This window comes from Bos taurus, chromosome 11 (assembly GCF_002263795.3).
Source record: "Bos taurus isolate L1 Dominette 01449 registration number 42190680 breed Hereford chromosome 11, ARS-UCD2.0, whole genome shotgun sequence".
NCBI lineage: Eukaryota > Metazoa > Chordata > Mammalia > Artiodactyla > Bovidae > Bos > Bos taurus.
The window spans coordinates 49,020,386-49,035,864 of NC_037338.1; the positions used below are offsets into that span (position 1 = coordinate 49,020,386).

General features: G+C 45.0%; 1 protein-coding gene across 5 annotated transcripts in view; it reads left to right on the plus strand.

Moving 5' to 3' along the window:
- The window catches only part of ST3GAL5 (ST3 beta-galactoside alpha-2,3-sialyltransferase 5), a 57,640-nt gene extending 42,442 nt beyond the window's left edge, over window positions 1–15,198 (plus strand). For 2 of the 5 annotated variants that reach the window (XM_005212746.5, XM_059891047.1), the window contains 4 exons: window positions 3,258–3,601; window positions 7,383–7,569; window positions 8,782–8,940; window positions 13,831–15,198. In XM_005212746.5, the coding sequence (XP_005212803.1) occupies window positions 3,258–3,601; window positions 7,383–7,569; window positions 8,782–8,940; window positions 13,831–14,079 (939 nt within the window). In that variant the 3' untranslated portion in view covers window positions 14,080–15,198. 5 annotated transcript variants of the gene reach the window in all.
- The last annotated feature ends 281 nt before the right edge of the window (window positions 15,199–15,479 follow it).

The window sequence follows — 15,479 nt, forward strand, 5'->3', positions numbered from 1 at the left end:
TGAGGGACAGGAAGCGTCACCATCATAAGATATAAAAGATATAAATGATGTGCTCTTTCCAGTACTAATAACTTTTTGAAACTGTGATTTTAAAAATAGGGAGGGGGTTCTGCTATATTCAGAGAATTGTTGTTTCTACAAAAGTATTATCATGCAGAAACGAGACAGGACTTTGAGAAAAAAACATAGTTGAGGCAAACATTTAGAACTGTATGCAGCAATAATAATCCTCGAAATAGTACTGACACGGTTCAATGACACGTGTAACATGGGGTATTTTACAACACGTTTCAACAAATTGAAACAAAAAAGGAAAAGGGATTGCTGTTGTTTGGCTATTTCCAGTGGCACTGAGAACACTGTCACTGGGATGGATTTATTGCACCTGCTATGAATGAGGAACAGGAGGGGTCACCATCAGAAGGTGCTCTCCTCAAGGTCTAGAAAATTCACTTTGAAGCCTGAGATGGGACTCTCTGCCAGAATGGAAATTTCACTCCTTTCAAATTAAAGAGAAAATCTGGCGGCCAGAAGAGTCATGCTCCGGTCTCCGACTCCATCACCTAACCTCTCTTTCCGGTCCTGAGTCAGTCATAAGGCTTCCGTCTCCTAGTACTTTTCCGATGTTCTTTTTAATCCCAGGAGATTTGTAAAACAAGATGCTCGGGATATGCTTCCGTAGTGAGGAGTTAGACCTTTTGTCCTCTAAAAACTGTTATTAATAACCCTCAGGCCTGGGGTCTAGAGACAAGTGTGTACAGCACATGTGGTCCCTGTGCGTGCCCTGCCCGTGCAGTCCGGTGTTAAGTGCCAGTGGTTGCAGAGTGTCACTGAACTTGGAGGCCTGGTCATGGTGAAGCCTCCATTCAGGGTCTTCTTGGGTCACAGCTGGCTTCTTGCTTGGCTTTCTCACTGATTCCTTGCAAAGATGCCAGTTCAAACTCTTGCTCTCAATGGTGATTGTCAGCTGCTCTCTGTGGGCAGAGGCTAGGATCTTAGGAGCCTGGGAGGCGATCAGACTAGGTGACCTGCCAGCTCAGTTGTGTCCTTCTGGGTGAACCACCCTGAGCCCACAAAGTGAAGATAGGACAGTCTTGCCAGCTGTCCTAGATGTCATGCTGGTGACCTGAGACTGTGACCATATCTGCAGCGTTGTCCGAGGCTCCAAGAACATCACTTCCCTTCTCCAGGCGTGGGGCCAGATCCTCAAGACATAAAAGATATAAATGATGTGCTCTTTCCAGTACTAATAACTTTTTGAAACTGTGATTTTAAAAATAGGGAGGGGGTTCTGCTATATTCAGAGAATTGTTGTTTCTACAAAAATTTTATCATGTAAAAATCAGACAGGACTTTGAGAAAAAAACATAATTGAGGCAAATATTTAGAACTGTATGCTGCTGCTGCTGCTAAGTCACTTTAGTCGTGTCTGACTCTGTGCGACCCCATAGACTGCAGCCTACCAGGCTCCTCCGTCCATGGGATTTTCCAGGTAAGAGTACTGGAGTGGGGTGCCATTGCCTTCTCTGTTAGAACTGTATACAGCAATAATAATCCTCGTAATAGTACTGACACGGTTCAAAAGACATGTTCAATACTAAAAATAAATATCCCAGCAAATAGAGGACCACACACCCACACACACACACATACACACACACACGCACATACAGTTTGATGGAAGGAGGGATAAGGCAAGGCCAAGGCTGTGGCATGTAGTGATGAGGACGTAGAGCACAGCAATGAAGGAGAACTTCCTGCCAGACGGTCCCAAGGCAGCATTTGGCCAGACTGAGCCAAAGGGCAGACTGTGGGGTGAGTGGCCATTTATTCCATGTTTGTCCGTGTCCCGCTGCCTTCAGCCAGGCTAGTGAACTTGGCCTTCAGCAGTCATTTCTTGTTGATGCAAAACATTAACATTGCAGTGAAAATTGTATACAAAACCAAGGCAGTTTTTTGTTGACAGGACAAAGTTGCAGGTTACACCTAGTTTCCATTCCAGGCTGTGAAGATCGTTACCCTAACTGATAATCCTGTTTTCATCCCACTAGACAGGAACCTGAAATAGGAAATCTTTTTTTTTTTTCTCTCTCTCTCTCTTTTGGCTATGCTATACAGCATGTGGGATCTTAGTTCCCCAACCAGAAACTAAACCCGGGCCCCCTGCACTGGGAGCGTGGAGTCTTAACCACTGGACCACCAGAGAAGTCTCTGGGAATCTTTTTTCTTTTAAACTGTGGTTTAAAAAAACACCATAAAATTTAAATTTAATTTAAAATTTACCGTATTTATTATTTTTAAATGTAGTTTAGTCCTGTTAAATATATTCACACTGGAACATTTCCATCTTGCTAAACTGAAACTATCCACCCCCCCCAGCCCATAGTAATCACCGGTCTGTTCTATTTCTGTGAATTTGACTACATTAGATACTCTCTATAAGTGGAGTTCTACAGTACTTGTCTTTTTGTAACTGGCTTATTTAGATGAGTATATCTTTGAGTTTCATCTGTGTTATATAGCATGTGTCAGGATGTTATGAACCATGAAATCTTCTGAGAAGATTTTTTAAAAATGATATCTTAAACACCTTTTTGAAACCCGGATTTATTTAAATGATCTAGGCCGGAAGGGTGGGAGGTGAGGGCCTTCCTGTTTCACTCATGCAATGAAACATCTTAATTGAGTTTATCTCCTTTTCATGTGGTTCTCCTAGATTTTCCTCTCAAACATCTAGCATAAATTGACTCTTTTTTAAGTATTTTTAAAAGTTTATTTATTTTTGGCTTTGCTGGATCTTTGTTGCTGCACATGGGCTCTCTCTACCATAGAGAGTGGGGACTTCTCTCTAGTTGCCATGCGAGAGCTTCTCATTGCGGTGGTTTCTCTCGTTACAGAGCACAGGCTCTAGGCACATGGGCTTCAGTAGTTACAGCGCTTAGGCTCCATAGTTGTAGCTCATGGGCTCTAGAGCATGGGCTCAGTAGTCGTGGCTCACATGCTTCATTGCCCCTTGACAAGTGAAATTTTCCTGGACTAGGGATCAAACCCTCATCTCCTGCATTGGCAGGAGGATTCTTAACCACTGGGCCACCAGGAAAGGCCCATCAATTAACTCTTAAATACAGTTGTTTTGTGTTACAAGTCAGTCATCCACAAGGGAGCCATGTCCAACAGCAGGGGGCTCAGTGTCACTGTCAGAGTGCACTTCTAATGCCTGAAGCCTTTGACACGCAGGTCTGTGTGCTTCATTCCAGAGAGCCCAGCAGTACGCCCAGCAAGTCCTGCAGAAGGAGTGCCGGCCCCAGTTTGCCAAGAGGTCGATGGCACAGCTCTTTGGGAGCAGGTACAGCTTGGACCTGCCACCGTTCGTGACGAAGGTCCCCGCAGAGAGTGAGGCCGAGTACAAGTACGACCCTCCTTTCGGATTCCGCAAGTTCTCTGGGAAAGTCCAGACCCTCTTGGAACTCTTGCCAGAGCATGACTTTCCTGAACACTTGAGAGCCAAGAGCTGCAAGCATTGTGTGGTCATCGGAAGTGGCGGGATCCTCCACGGACTGGAGCTGGGCCATGCCCTGAACCAGTTTGATGTCGTGATACGGTACGGTGGCTTGAAGACCAGCCTCTGTCCTCTAGGCTGTAGCTCACTGCCGTGGGTCAGGGCAGCACCACAAACGGGAAGCACCCAGAACAACCCCACATGTCCCTGCTTTCCGGGGACTCATGTTTTGAGAAGTTGAAACAAAGACATGAAATGATTGGATGCTCCAAACTGTGCAGTACTGACCCTCATTTTGGTAAAAACCTTTTCAGTGGAGTTGAGGGTTGGAAAGATGGGTAGATTCAGATAAGCCAGCAAAGGAGGAAGGCTGTGCTAGGCAGGGCCCGGAGGAGGGTGTGGGGAAGGGGGACATACTTGAGTCAGGGGACACCTGGCTTCTAGGAGTGGGACTTGGGGTGGGTGGACCTGGGAGGTGGCCCTGGCTGGGACCAGAAAACACACAGAAGCATTTAAACACCAGACCCCTGGAGGAGGGCTTGGCAGCCCACTCCAGTATTCTTACCTGGAGAATCCCATGGACAGAGGAGCCTGGTGGACAATAATCCATAGGGTTGCAAAGAATCAACTATGGCTGAAGCAACTAATCACGCTCACTACAGGCAATAGGCAGTCACCCTGAATTACAGGGTGATAGCAATTACATTGCTGATAGTTTGACAGTCATGTTAGGAAACACCAGGATTTCCAGTCTGAGGTCTAAGGTATTAGTGGAACCACTGGGATAGTTGAGGAAAATCTCTAGCTAGTGACGAAGGATGACAAGATCCATCTCAGACATTTTGAGCCTGAAAGTGGTGATATGTCCACATAATGCCTTTGTCACCAATAGCTGTGATTTTGGGCAAGTTTCCTTTCTGTCCTGTGCCTTGATTTCCTCATCTGTAAATGGAGGCCATAATGGCACAGAGCTCATAGGGTTACTGTGAAGACAAAATGAGTTAACAGGTGTAAAGCATGTGGAACAGTGTCAGACTTATAGTAGATGCTCAGTGAAAAATGAAAGTGTTAGTTACACAGTCATGTCCGACTCGTTGAGACCACATGGACGGTAGCCCGCCAGGCTACTCTGTCCATGGAGTGGAAGTGTAGAGTCTTAACCACTGGACTGCCAGGGAAGCCCCTCCTTCTCCAAACAAGAACACTAGAGTGCTGTTAGGAGTGATGTTTGGAAAATGTATAGGAAGGAGGAGGAGCTATGGAAGAAAGGGGAGGGGGTATAAGAGGTTTCTAGGAAAGAACCAGACTTTTTTGTAAGGGCCAAGAGAGAGAAGAAACAAAGAACAAGTTTTAAGGCAAAATGTATGAAGTATGGGAGTGGGGTCAGGGCTTCACGGGTGGGGAAGTTGTTGAGGTGAAGCAGGGTGTAACTGCTTCCTTCCTGTGAGGGCTTCCTGTGTGCCAGATGCTGTCACGGGCTCTGGTGTGTCTCAAGCCTTGGAGAAGCCATCCTGTTAGCTAGTGTCAGAGATGAGGACACGGAGGCACCACAGGGCATGGAGTTCGGACCAGACCCTGACACTCCAAACACAGAGTGTTGAGGCTTCCAGAACCTCAGCCCCAGCTCTGTGTGAGCAGCTGAGCGATGTGCACAGGCAGCACTGGAGGAGGTAGACGGGACCCTGTGCCCATCTTAACGGTACACGAGTGGGATATGGGAGGAGACAAAGTGAGAAACTGGGGTATACTCTCTGGCCAGGGGAGAGATACTGTGAAAGAGAAGGGCGGCCTTGAGCTGACCTTGAGGAAAGGTGGGATTTGGCTAATGAGACGGCTTCAGCAAAGAATGAGACTCTTCAGGGACTTCCCTGGTGGTCCAGTGGCTGAGACTCTGCACTTCGAATCCGGGGGTCCCAGGTTTGCTCCCTGGTCAGGGAACTAGATCCTACATGTCGCAGCTAAGACCTGGCGCAGCCCAATAAATAAGTAAAAATTAATTAATTAAAAATTTTTAAAAAGAAACAAAAAATGAGAATATTCAGAGCATGTGACAGTGTCTGGCTCACAGGAAGCACCCAGAAACAGCAGTTTCATCGCCTCTCACCCCAACATTGTTCACAGCCCCTAAAAGAAAGATGGGATTTGACCTTGAAGAAAGGGGGGCAGGGAAATCTGGGTGAGGAGCCCTGCCTGGCAGGAGGAGAGTGCAAGAGGGGACAGGGGCTGGCTCGATGACCAGTGGTGGTGGGGCCAGACTGGGAGGCATGGACGTCATGCGTAGGCACTGGAAGCCATGGAGCGCTGGGGACTAAGGATGGAGACTTAGCCGATTGTAACGGAAATCAGTTGACAAATGTTTGGTGGGTAACTTTCAGGTTTAAAGCAGTTCTACAATTAACAGAAAAGTTGCCAGAGTCATACAAAGAACTCCCCTTTTCCCAGATTCCCCAGCTGATAACACTTGATCACACTGGCTTTATAATTTTCTCTCTTTATATTTTGTTATTCTTTTCTGAACCCTTTGAGAGTTAGTTGCAAATTTCAAGCTCCTTCTTTACACCTAAATACTTCAGTGTGCATTTCCTGAGAACAAGGACATTCTGTTATAGAACTACAAGATGATATTCAGAATAAGGAGATTAACACTGATGCAGGAGAGACTTATTTACAATCCTTATTCAGATTTCACCAGTTATTCCAGTAGTGTCCATTATTTAAAAAGAAAGGAGGGGTTTCCCTGGCAGTCCAGTTGTTAAGACTCTACACTTCCACTGCAGGGGACACGGGTTCAGTCCCAGGTTGGGGAACTAAGATCCCACATGCCTCACAGTACAGCCAAAAATTTTTTTTAAATAAAGGAAAAGAAAAAGAATATAACTGGTCCAGGATCATACTCTGCATTTAGTTGTCATGTCTAATAATATCTTTTAATAATCCAGGACTTAGGTATCTGAGATCTAGAAGAGGAAGTAGAAGTAGAATGGAAAAGAAAGCTTATACAGATGTGATAATACAGGGAAAAGACCAAACAGACTTTTCTTGAGATTTCAAAACTATGTACCTGGGTGAGTGATACTGCTTTAAAAAGAATTCTTAATGTTTCCCCCAGACCGTCCACACTGGCAAAGCCTCCATCGATGTAACAGTGGTCAGTACCCCAAACTCCTGCTTTAATTTAAGACCAGGTTGCACCCTGGTAGCTTAGCCAGTAAAGAATCTGCCTGTCATGCAGGAGACCCAAGTTCAATCTCTCGGTTAGGAAGATCCCCTGGAGAAGGGAATGGCAACCCACTCCAGTATTCTTGCTTGGAGAATACCCTGGACAGAGGAGCCTGATAGGCTATAGTCCATGGGGTTGCAAAGAGTTGGACACAACTGAACGACTTTCACTTCACTTTGCACTTGGGCCCAGTGCCCTCCTTGGGCCCAGCCCTGTCTGTGTAACTATGGTTTGTGTCTGCTTTGCTGCGGTTTCTAGGTTTTCTTTTCTGATTATCTTTTTGAAATTCTGGCAAGGACCACTAATATCCAAGCACAATGGAAAGCTTTCAAGGAAACATTACTAGTGCCCAGAGAACACACACGGTGTAATGTGTTTAGGTTGGCTTAACATGGCAGGACTGGATGGAATTGCTTGTCATTCATAGATTGGATCCGGGCAGATGTTGCTAGTTCACAGACTGAAGACTTCGCTCATCAACACCTGGAAAGGGTAGAGCTGAGGGATGATGGGGCTGTGATGGGGCTGCTGGAGGGGAGGCACCCTACCCCCAGCCATACCCTCATTCCCAGTCCTTGAAAAATGTGGAAAACATGCTGCAGGAATTTTGCACGTGATTAAGCGGTTAATGTCAGTTTATCTTTGTCCTTTTTACTTTAATAGGTTAAACAACGCACCAGTTGAAGGATATTCAGAGCATGTTGGCAATAAAACCACTATAAGGATGACTTATCCAGAAGGTGCACCTCTGTCTGACCTTGAATATTATTCCAGTGACTTGTTTGTTACTGTTTTATTTAAGAGTGTTGACTTCAACTGGCTTCAGGCAATGGTCAAAAATGAAACCCTGGTAAGCACTAGAAATTCATCCATTGGATGTGCCTTTGTAAAAAGTGAAGGACTCTCTAACTGGAATTATAGGGTTTTTTGTTTTTTTGTTTTTTGTTTAACTTAAAATGATTTTAAGTTAACATTCATGCTTTTGTGTTGTCTTTCAAATAGCTACTCCTTTTGTTGAAGCCCCTCAGAACTCCCCTTGGGAAATTGCTTTCAGAACCCAAGTCACACATGGAAACCGGTATCATTACTTAGTGGAAATGAAAAGCATGGGACCAAAATTGCTATGATTGAGGTTGACCACCCAGCTGATTTACCAGACTTGAATTTACATGGCTTCTGGCTGTTGTCAGAAATTAGACTTATGTGCATGAGTATAAATTATTATCAAGGCTGCTCAGAAGAATATCCATAAATTCTCTGAGGGGTCTTTTCAAAGAGAGTCTCCAAAAGTGCTTTGATTGGTGGTTCTCTTGTTGGAGTCAATTCACAGCGTTTCAAAAGGGCAGATGTGGATGAGATGGCCCTGGCTCCGTATTCCTTTTGTTTTTCTTTACAGTAATTTATCACCCTACTTTATGAGGCCCCCTCCATTATGTTGAAATAAATTTTAGAGGTCAACTTTTAAGGAGTGTGTGTGCATTTATATGCACTTGTACAATCTGGCTGACTGTAAAATTAATAGGACATATCAAACTCTTTAGAGAAGCTTCACATGATGGAGAATTTGTGTCTCCAAAATTTATTGGGGTCCTCTGGATTTCCTCTGGGTAGTTTTTCTAGTTGAAAGATGGAGCACATATGAAATGATTTATAGTCAGACAAGAGATATCACCAGACAGGAAGTGGAGTAAGTGGCTGGGGGCAGGGGCGTGGTGGGGCCTGAGCACAAGTGGGCCTCAAACTGAATCTATTTGCTTGATCTTCCCTGGACGAAATGATGGCTTTGGATCCTGAAAAGACCTACCATCTGAGGCTATTACCTTAAGAACTTCTTTCCCCAAACTGATGAGTTGCTTCTGCAGTTCCTTTCCTTGTCCAGTGCCACCTTCCTGAATCAGATCCTTACCATTGCATGGCTCTGTGATTTTGCCACAGAATGCAGAACACAAACCCATGTGGGGCCACACCCACAGCTTTGCCCTCATTAGCAGGGGCCACATTCTCCCCCTCCTCTGATAACTTGATTAACTCCCCCTAATGATTGCTTGCTCTCTTTCCTTAGCCATTTTGGGTGCGGCTCTTCTTTTGGAAGCAGGTGGCGGAAAAAATCCCACTACAGCCGAAACAGTTCAGGATTTTGAATCCAGTTATTATCAAAGAGACTGCCTTTGATATCCTTCAATACTCAGAGCCTCAGTCGAGGTTCTGGGGCCGCGATAAGGTATTTTTGTCACTGCTGATACCTAACTGTTCCTCTTTGTGTTGGGAAGGAGCCGCCTATACGCCTTTCAGTTAGGCTCAGCTGTAGACCCAGGAGGATCTTCCAGAAATGACACCTCATTGTGTTCCGTGTATGTTTACCTCTCGACATCTTGACCTTAGAGGCTCCCCATTGTTTAATCCTTTCACCCCCAGTGGTTCATCTCTTTAGTATAGTTAGCACTTTGATCACTGAGATGTTATTTAAGGTATTCTTATTCCAGGAATCCATAAAAAGTTACTCCAAGACTCCAGAAAAGTTGTCTACATTTTAGCACTACAGGCCACTTAAGAGAAAATTGACGTTTATCATCACTCTCGAGGACCCTCATGGGCTGCAGTCTGTAGGGTCACAAAGAGTTGGACACGACAGCATGCACATGCACACATACATAGGTGATGGCAAATAGGCAATTTCTGTAGATCAGGGGTCCACAACCTCCAGAATCTAATGCCTGATGATCTGAGGTAGAGCCAGTATAATAATAATAGAAATAAAGTGCACAATAAATGTAACATGCTTGAATCATCCCGAAACCATCCCCAGCCCCCAGGTTCATAGAAAAACTGTCTTCCACAAAACCGGTCCCTGGTGCCAAAAAGCTTGGGGAACCCTGCTCTCGAGCAGTGCTTTTCCATTGCTGCCTGAGTCCCACACCCCAAACATTCCGATTCATCTGTCTGTGCTGTCGTCTGTACACTGGGATTTTCAAAGTTCCCTGGGTAGTTTTGTTTTGCAGCCCACTCTGAGAACCTTTGTGCTGCAGATGGTTCACTGCAGTAGATTCTTTACCTGCAGTCAGCTTGTGTGGCTCTGGTCAGAGATGCCTTTATCACCTGTTTCTTCATAATCTAAAGAACTATCCGTCCTAAGTAGCCTCAGTCATGTCCCACTCTTTGCGACCCCAGGGACTGTAGCCCACCAGGCTCCTCTGTCCATGGGATTCTCCAGGCAAGAATACTGGCATGGGTTGCCATTTCCTTGTCCAGAGGATCTTCCCAACCCAAGGATCGAACCTGCATCTCTTAGGTTTCCTGTACTGGCAGGTGGGTTCTTTACCACTAGGGCCACCTCCTGTGTCTCTAAAGAAAACTTTTGTAAAAGCAGTGGAAATCATTTTTAAATAGAATTTTAAGCAAAGCATTTATATATAAGGGAGAGCAAGGAATTTTTTAATGTGAGGTTCTGCTACCCACACCAGGGGCCTGAGATACCTCCTAGGAGCTGGGACTGATCCAGGAGGGAATTTGCAACACTGAACTGGACCCGGAGGGTCCTCATCCAATAGACAGATGAGCAGCTTTCATTTGCCCTTTGAAGCAAATTCTAAATAAAAAGATGATTTAACACAACTTTGTAAATTTTAAATTAAGAATTCTGTGGTTGTTAAGGAAAGTAAGTATCTGAATGTTGTTGTTTAGTTGCTAAGTTGTGTTTGATTCTTTGTGATCTCATGGACTGTAGCCTACAGCCTCCCTTTGTCCATGGGATTTCCCAGGAGAGAATACTGGAGTGGGGAGCCATTTCCTTCTCGGGGGGATCTTCAGTAAGAGCTGAATCTGACTCTGGCTCCAGCCTCGGGCTTGGGTACCCAGCTCAGGTGAAACAGTTCACGTGGTGGAAGTGGTTCCCTTCACAGGCCGCCGTTTTCCTCGGGGGCTGTGCCCTCCATCCACGGGGAGCCCAGGAGGGCCATGTGATTCCTGCCATTGCAGAAACATGGTCAAGATCCGTGGTGCCTTTTCCCTCTCAGAGGAAAGCAGCCCCATCCCCTACCAGTGACTGTCAGGTCTCTGGCTCTAGCTGGCTTCCCCTATGCAGAGCACGTGCGGTCCCCCAGAATGTGGGCTTATAATTTTTAACCTGTTGGCATCACTTTTAACAAAACAATTATTCTAAAAAAAGATAACATACTGCAGCAAGACTCTTAAACTAAGTTATAAGAGATTTCACTATAAATATACCTAGATTTCTGTATCTTTTAAATGGCCTGGTTTCTTTATTAGATAGTATTAATAGAGTATTTTTACTTTATTTTACTCCATAGTATTTTTTAAGCACAGGCAAATGCTCATTTGTTGGTTTTCAGGTCGATTTTATTTAAAAAATAACCTTTAAAAATTTAGTTACATAAAATATGAAATTGCTAATAGAAAGGGGTATCAGAAACAAAGTTAGTGGGGGGAAATTTATCATAAAAACAATGGAATAAATACTCTCAAAACATTAAGTGAAAGTGAAGTTGCTCAGTCGTGTCCAACTCTTTGCAACCCCATTGGCTGTAGCCTACCAGGCTCCACCATCCATGGAATTTTCCAGGCAAGAGTACTGGAATGGGTTGCCATTTCCTTCTCCAGGGGATCTTCCTGACCCAGCAATCAAACCTGGGTCTCCCACATTACAGGCAGACGCTTTACCATCTGAGCCACCAGGGAAGATTTTATTAAATCAAAAAGAGAACAATGAGCCAAAAAAGAAATGGGAAAGGAATTTGAACAGACATTCACAAAAGAAATTAATTTAGCCAAGGAATAGATGATAAAGTGTTCAATTTCACCAGTAATCAAATAAAAGGGAATTAAAGCTACAATGACATTTTTTGCATGTTTTCTTAGCAGAGATTTAAACGCTTGATAATGTCCTTGTTTGGCAGGAATGTAGGTAGAATTTAAGTTGGCACTTTTTCTGGAGGGTAGTTTGGCAATGTATGTATCAATTTAAAATATGAATAGGGAAATTAGGAAGGACTCTAAAATTTTTATTATAAGGAAATTAGAGATAATCTGCAAGGCTATTCTAGGTGGTTCATCATAGCCAAGGTCAAATAGCCAAGGATTAATATAGCCTATTGAAATTGATGCTTTCTAATTGTAGCGCTAGAGAGGACTCTTGAGAGTCCCTTGGACTGCAAGGAGATCAAACCAGTCAATCCTAAAGGAAATCAACACTGAATATTCATTGGAAGGACTAACGCTGAAGTTCCAATACTTTTGCCACCTGATGGCAAAGAGCTGACTCATTGGAAAAGATAACTGATGCTGGAAAAGAATGAAGACAGGAGGAGAAGGGGACAGTAGAGAATGAGATAGTTAAGATAGCATCACTGACTCAGTAGACTTGAATTTGGCAAACTCCAGGAGATAGTGAATAGAGGAGCACGGTGTGCTGCAGTCCATGGGGTCGAAAGAGCTGGACACAACTTAGCGACTGTGACCGAACAACAACAAATTCTTGACCTGCTGGGTGTGCGCTGGCTGCAGTTGGAGAGGACAGGACACTACCTGAGAGTCCTAAGCCCAAGCCAGAGGCAGGCTTTCTATGGATCAATTTCCCTTGGTTTCTGTTTGCAAACCTGCAAAATGACTGTTGAGTTCCTTTATAATAAGGGAGGCTGACTTGAGAGGTCGACACGGCACACTGGGGACCAGGAAGCGGTTTTTACCGAATGGTGGGCTCCCTGGATGTTTCCGAATCCCACCTTCATCTGTGAACTCTGAAGGGTTCCCTGTTGTCCTGGTTGACAGAAAAGGACAGTTGCTTGTAGAAGCCACAGACTCCGCTCAGATGAATATGTTAGTAGATGCAAAAGAATATCAAATAGTAGATGGGCAGTAGCCTCCAGGAGGGCTCTCTGTATTCCTGTCTGCCACCCTGTGTGTTACCTTTATCTACAAACTGCATTGGAAATTCAGAGAGCACGCTTCCAGGTGTACTAGCGGCAAGATGTCGGACATGAAGAGGGAACTGTGATACAGTCAGAATTCAGAATTGGACATTTGGCATTCTAGCCCAAAGCCAGTAAGGGTACATTTGAGGGGGAAAAAACCCAAATGTGAAAGCCCATAATTTGAGGTTAAAAATGTACTTGCTTGATCAGAGAGTAAGCAGAAATTGACTGAGCAACAGGACATGTGAAAATGACCTAGGGACGTTATTTGCCGGGAAAACAGATGGGGGCCTTAACCTGCAGGTAAGGGGTGAACACAGTCTTCACAGGGCAGGTTCTGAGTCCCCTCTGTTCTCAGGCAGAGGCTGTATGGAGCCAGGAGCCAGTCAGGACAGGATGGGCTCCAAAATCCATGTCCCAAGAAGGGCTATGGCTACTTATCCCAGAGCAGCCCATGTGGACTTTTCTCATGTAAGAGAGGACATGAGGTTGATTCGCCATTATGGTCATCCTTTGTAGGGCTGGTGGGTGAAGGTTTTAGAAAGAATACCTTTTAGCTTGGTGCTTAAAGGACCTGCCAGGCTGCCTTTCGCTGATATGTTCAAAGAATTTACATCGGGACTTCCTTGGGGGGTCCAGTGGTTAAGACTCCATGCTCCTAATGCAGGGGAAAGTGAAGTCGCTCAGTCGTGTCCGACTCTTTGTGACCCCATGGACTGTAGCCCACCAGGCTCCTCTGTCCATGGGATTTTCCAGGCAATAGTACTGGAGTGGATTGCCATTTCCTTCTCCAGGGGATCTTCCCAACCCAGGGATCGAACCCAGGTCTCCCGCATTGTAGACAGATGTTTTACCATCTAAGCCACCATGGAAGTCCATGCAGGGACCCAGGTTCAATCCCTGGTCAGGGAACTAGATCCTACATGCTGCAACTAAGACCTAGTGCAGCCAAATAAATAAATACTTTAGAAAAGAAGAATTCACATCACAGACCATGTTTTAGAGTCCAGATTCCTGACTTGGATGGCAGGTCAGACTTTAGAATTGGGTGATCTGTAAAATGGTGTGATATATAAAGTTGCAGTCCTGAGTACATATTTTCATTACTTTGCATAGCATGTAGCGAACCTGGAAAGCAATGACTTGTGCTAAGACCTTTTTTCTTTGTCTCTTCTCCTTTGCAGAATGTCCCCACGATTGGTGTCATTGCCGTCGTCTTAGCCACACATCTGTGTGATGAAGTCAGTTTGGCGGGCTTCAGCTACGCCCTCAACCAACCCAGAACCCCTTTGCACTACTTTGACAATCTCTGCATGGCTGCCATGAACTTTCAGACCATGCACAATGTGACCACAGAGACCAATTTCCTTCTGAAGCTGGTCCGAGAGGGCGTGGTGAGAGATCTCAGCGGAGGCATCCATAGTGAATTTTGAACCCAAAAAACCTCACTTGAAAATGCAGCTCCGGGGGACTTCCCTGGCCATCCAGTGGTTAAGACTCTGTGCTTCCAATGCTGGGGGCCCGGGTTCAGTCCCCATTCTGGGAACTAAGATCCCGCATACTGTGAGGCACAGCCAAAAAAGAAAAAAATGCAGCTCTGACCCAGAAGGCTGTTTTTCACAGCCTTCTTGATGAATCTCATCCTGCAAGTACTTTGAAGTGCAGCCAGTGTTTTTTAACTTTTAATTTAAAAAACAAAAGCAACCACAAAAGTTCTGCTTTTCCCACTTTCTCCCCCTATTTATTTGAGGCCAGTGTTTTTGCACAAAATTTTGTAAGTTAATTTTGAGAATGGGAAAGACTTTCCAAAGAGAATTGTATGTCATGATGTTTTATTGTATGGTAAGGAAGTTATTTAATTTGTAAAAGCTCTGTTCCTGTCTACTGCACACAGAATCCCAGGTCATTAAGTGGAAGAAGGGAGGTGACTCCTTTGATGACAGTCCCGAATGCCTGATTCTGGTTCTCTGTTAGTCTATTTGGTGGGACGAATGTCGGACGCACTTTCAGGGTGACATGCTCGGTAGTTAAACCACTGGTTGGGCCAAGCTAGTGCGTGAGGCCTGGGCCACTTGGAGAATTCATGGTCCCTCTCTCTTGATCTGCCTTCCGCCAGAAGTCTTAGAGGAAGCAAGCAGGAGAAATATACTGGAGGCCCCTGGTCAGGGAGGGACACTGAGACACTCTCAGTGTCCTTTGAGTTCTGCAAAGCTGCCTTGGGTGGCAGAAGCCACGATCTTCCCTGCAATTAAGATAACTCTTAGATTTCTGGGAGTTTTTAACTTGCCCTTCCAAACACTTAAGTGTTCATCCAAATTATTCCACAGTCTTCTCTGAGGTGGCTTATAAAAATTAGGACAAAACCTCTGTTCTCCAGAGTCATAGGGGAATACACTCTTTCTAGGAATGTTTTCCGAAACACTGAAATGAAGTCTTCCCAGTGTTATAAGTTGCCTATTTAAAAAAAATTTTTTCTTGAATGCCTATTTGGCAGTGTGTACCAGGCAGTGTGCCGGTCAAAAAAAAGAATAAAAGCTTTTGAGGAACTCTTACGAGCTAGTTAATTTGAATTTTTTTTTAAGAAAAGAAGTTTATAAGTGTAGTAAAATGTCCTTCTTGGATGCTGCTGCCGGGCAGGACCTCACCATAGGGACAGAGGAGAGGGGAGGAAGGGACCTCCCGCTACCCCTGCGTCTCTCTCTTCTCCAGCTCCCTGGGTACTGCTGCCCCCTCCCCCTGCAATTCTCATGTCACCCACAGCCCTGGTGCAGCTCTGACCCCCAGCCAAGGCCAGTGGCTCCCACATCTGCCAGCTCCTCAGCCTGGGCCAGGC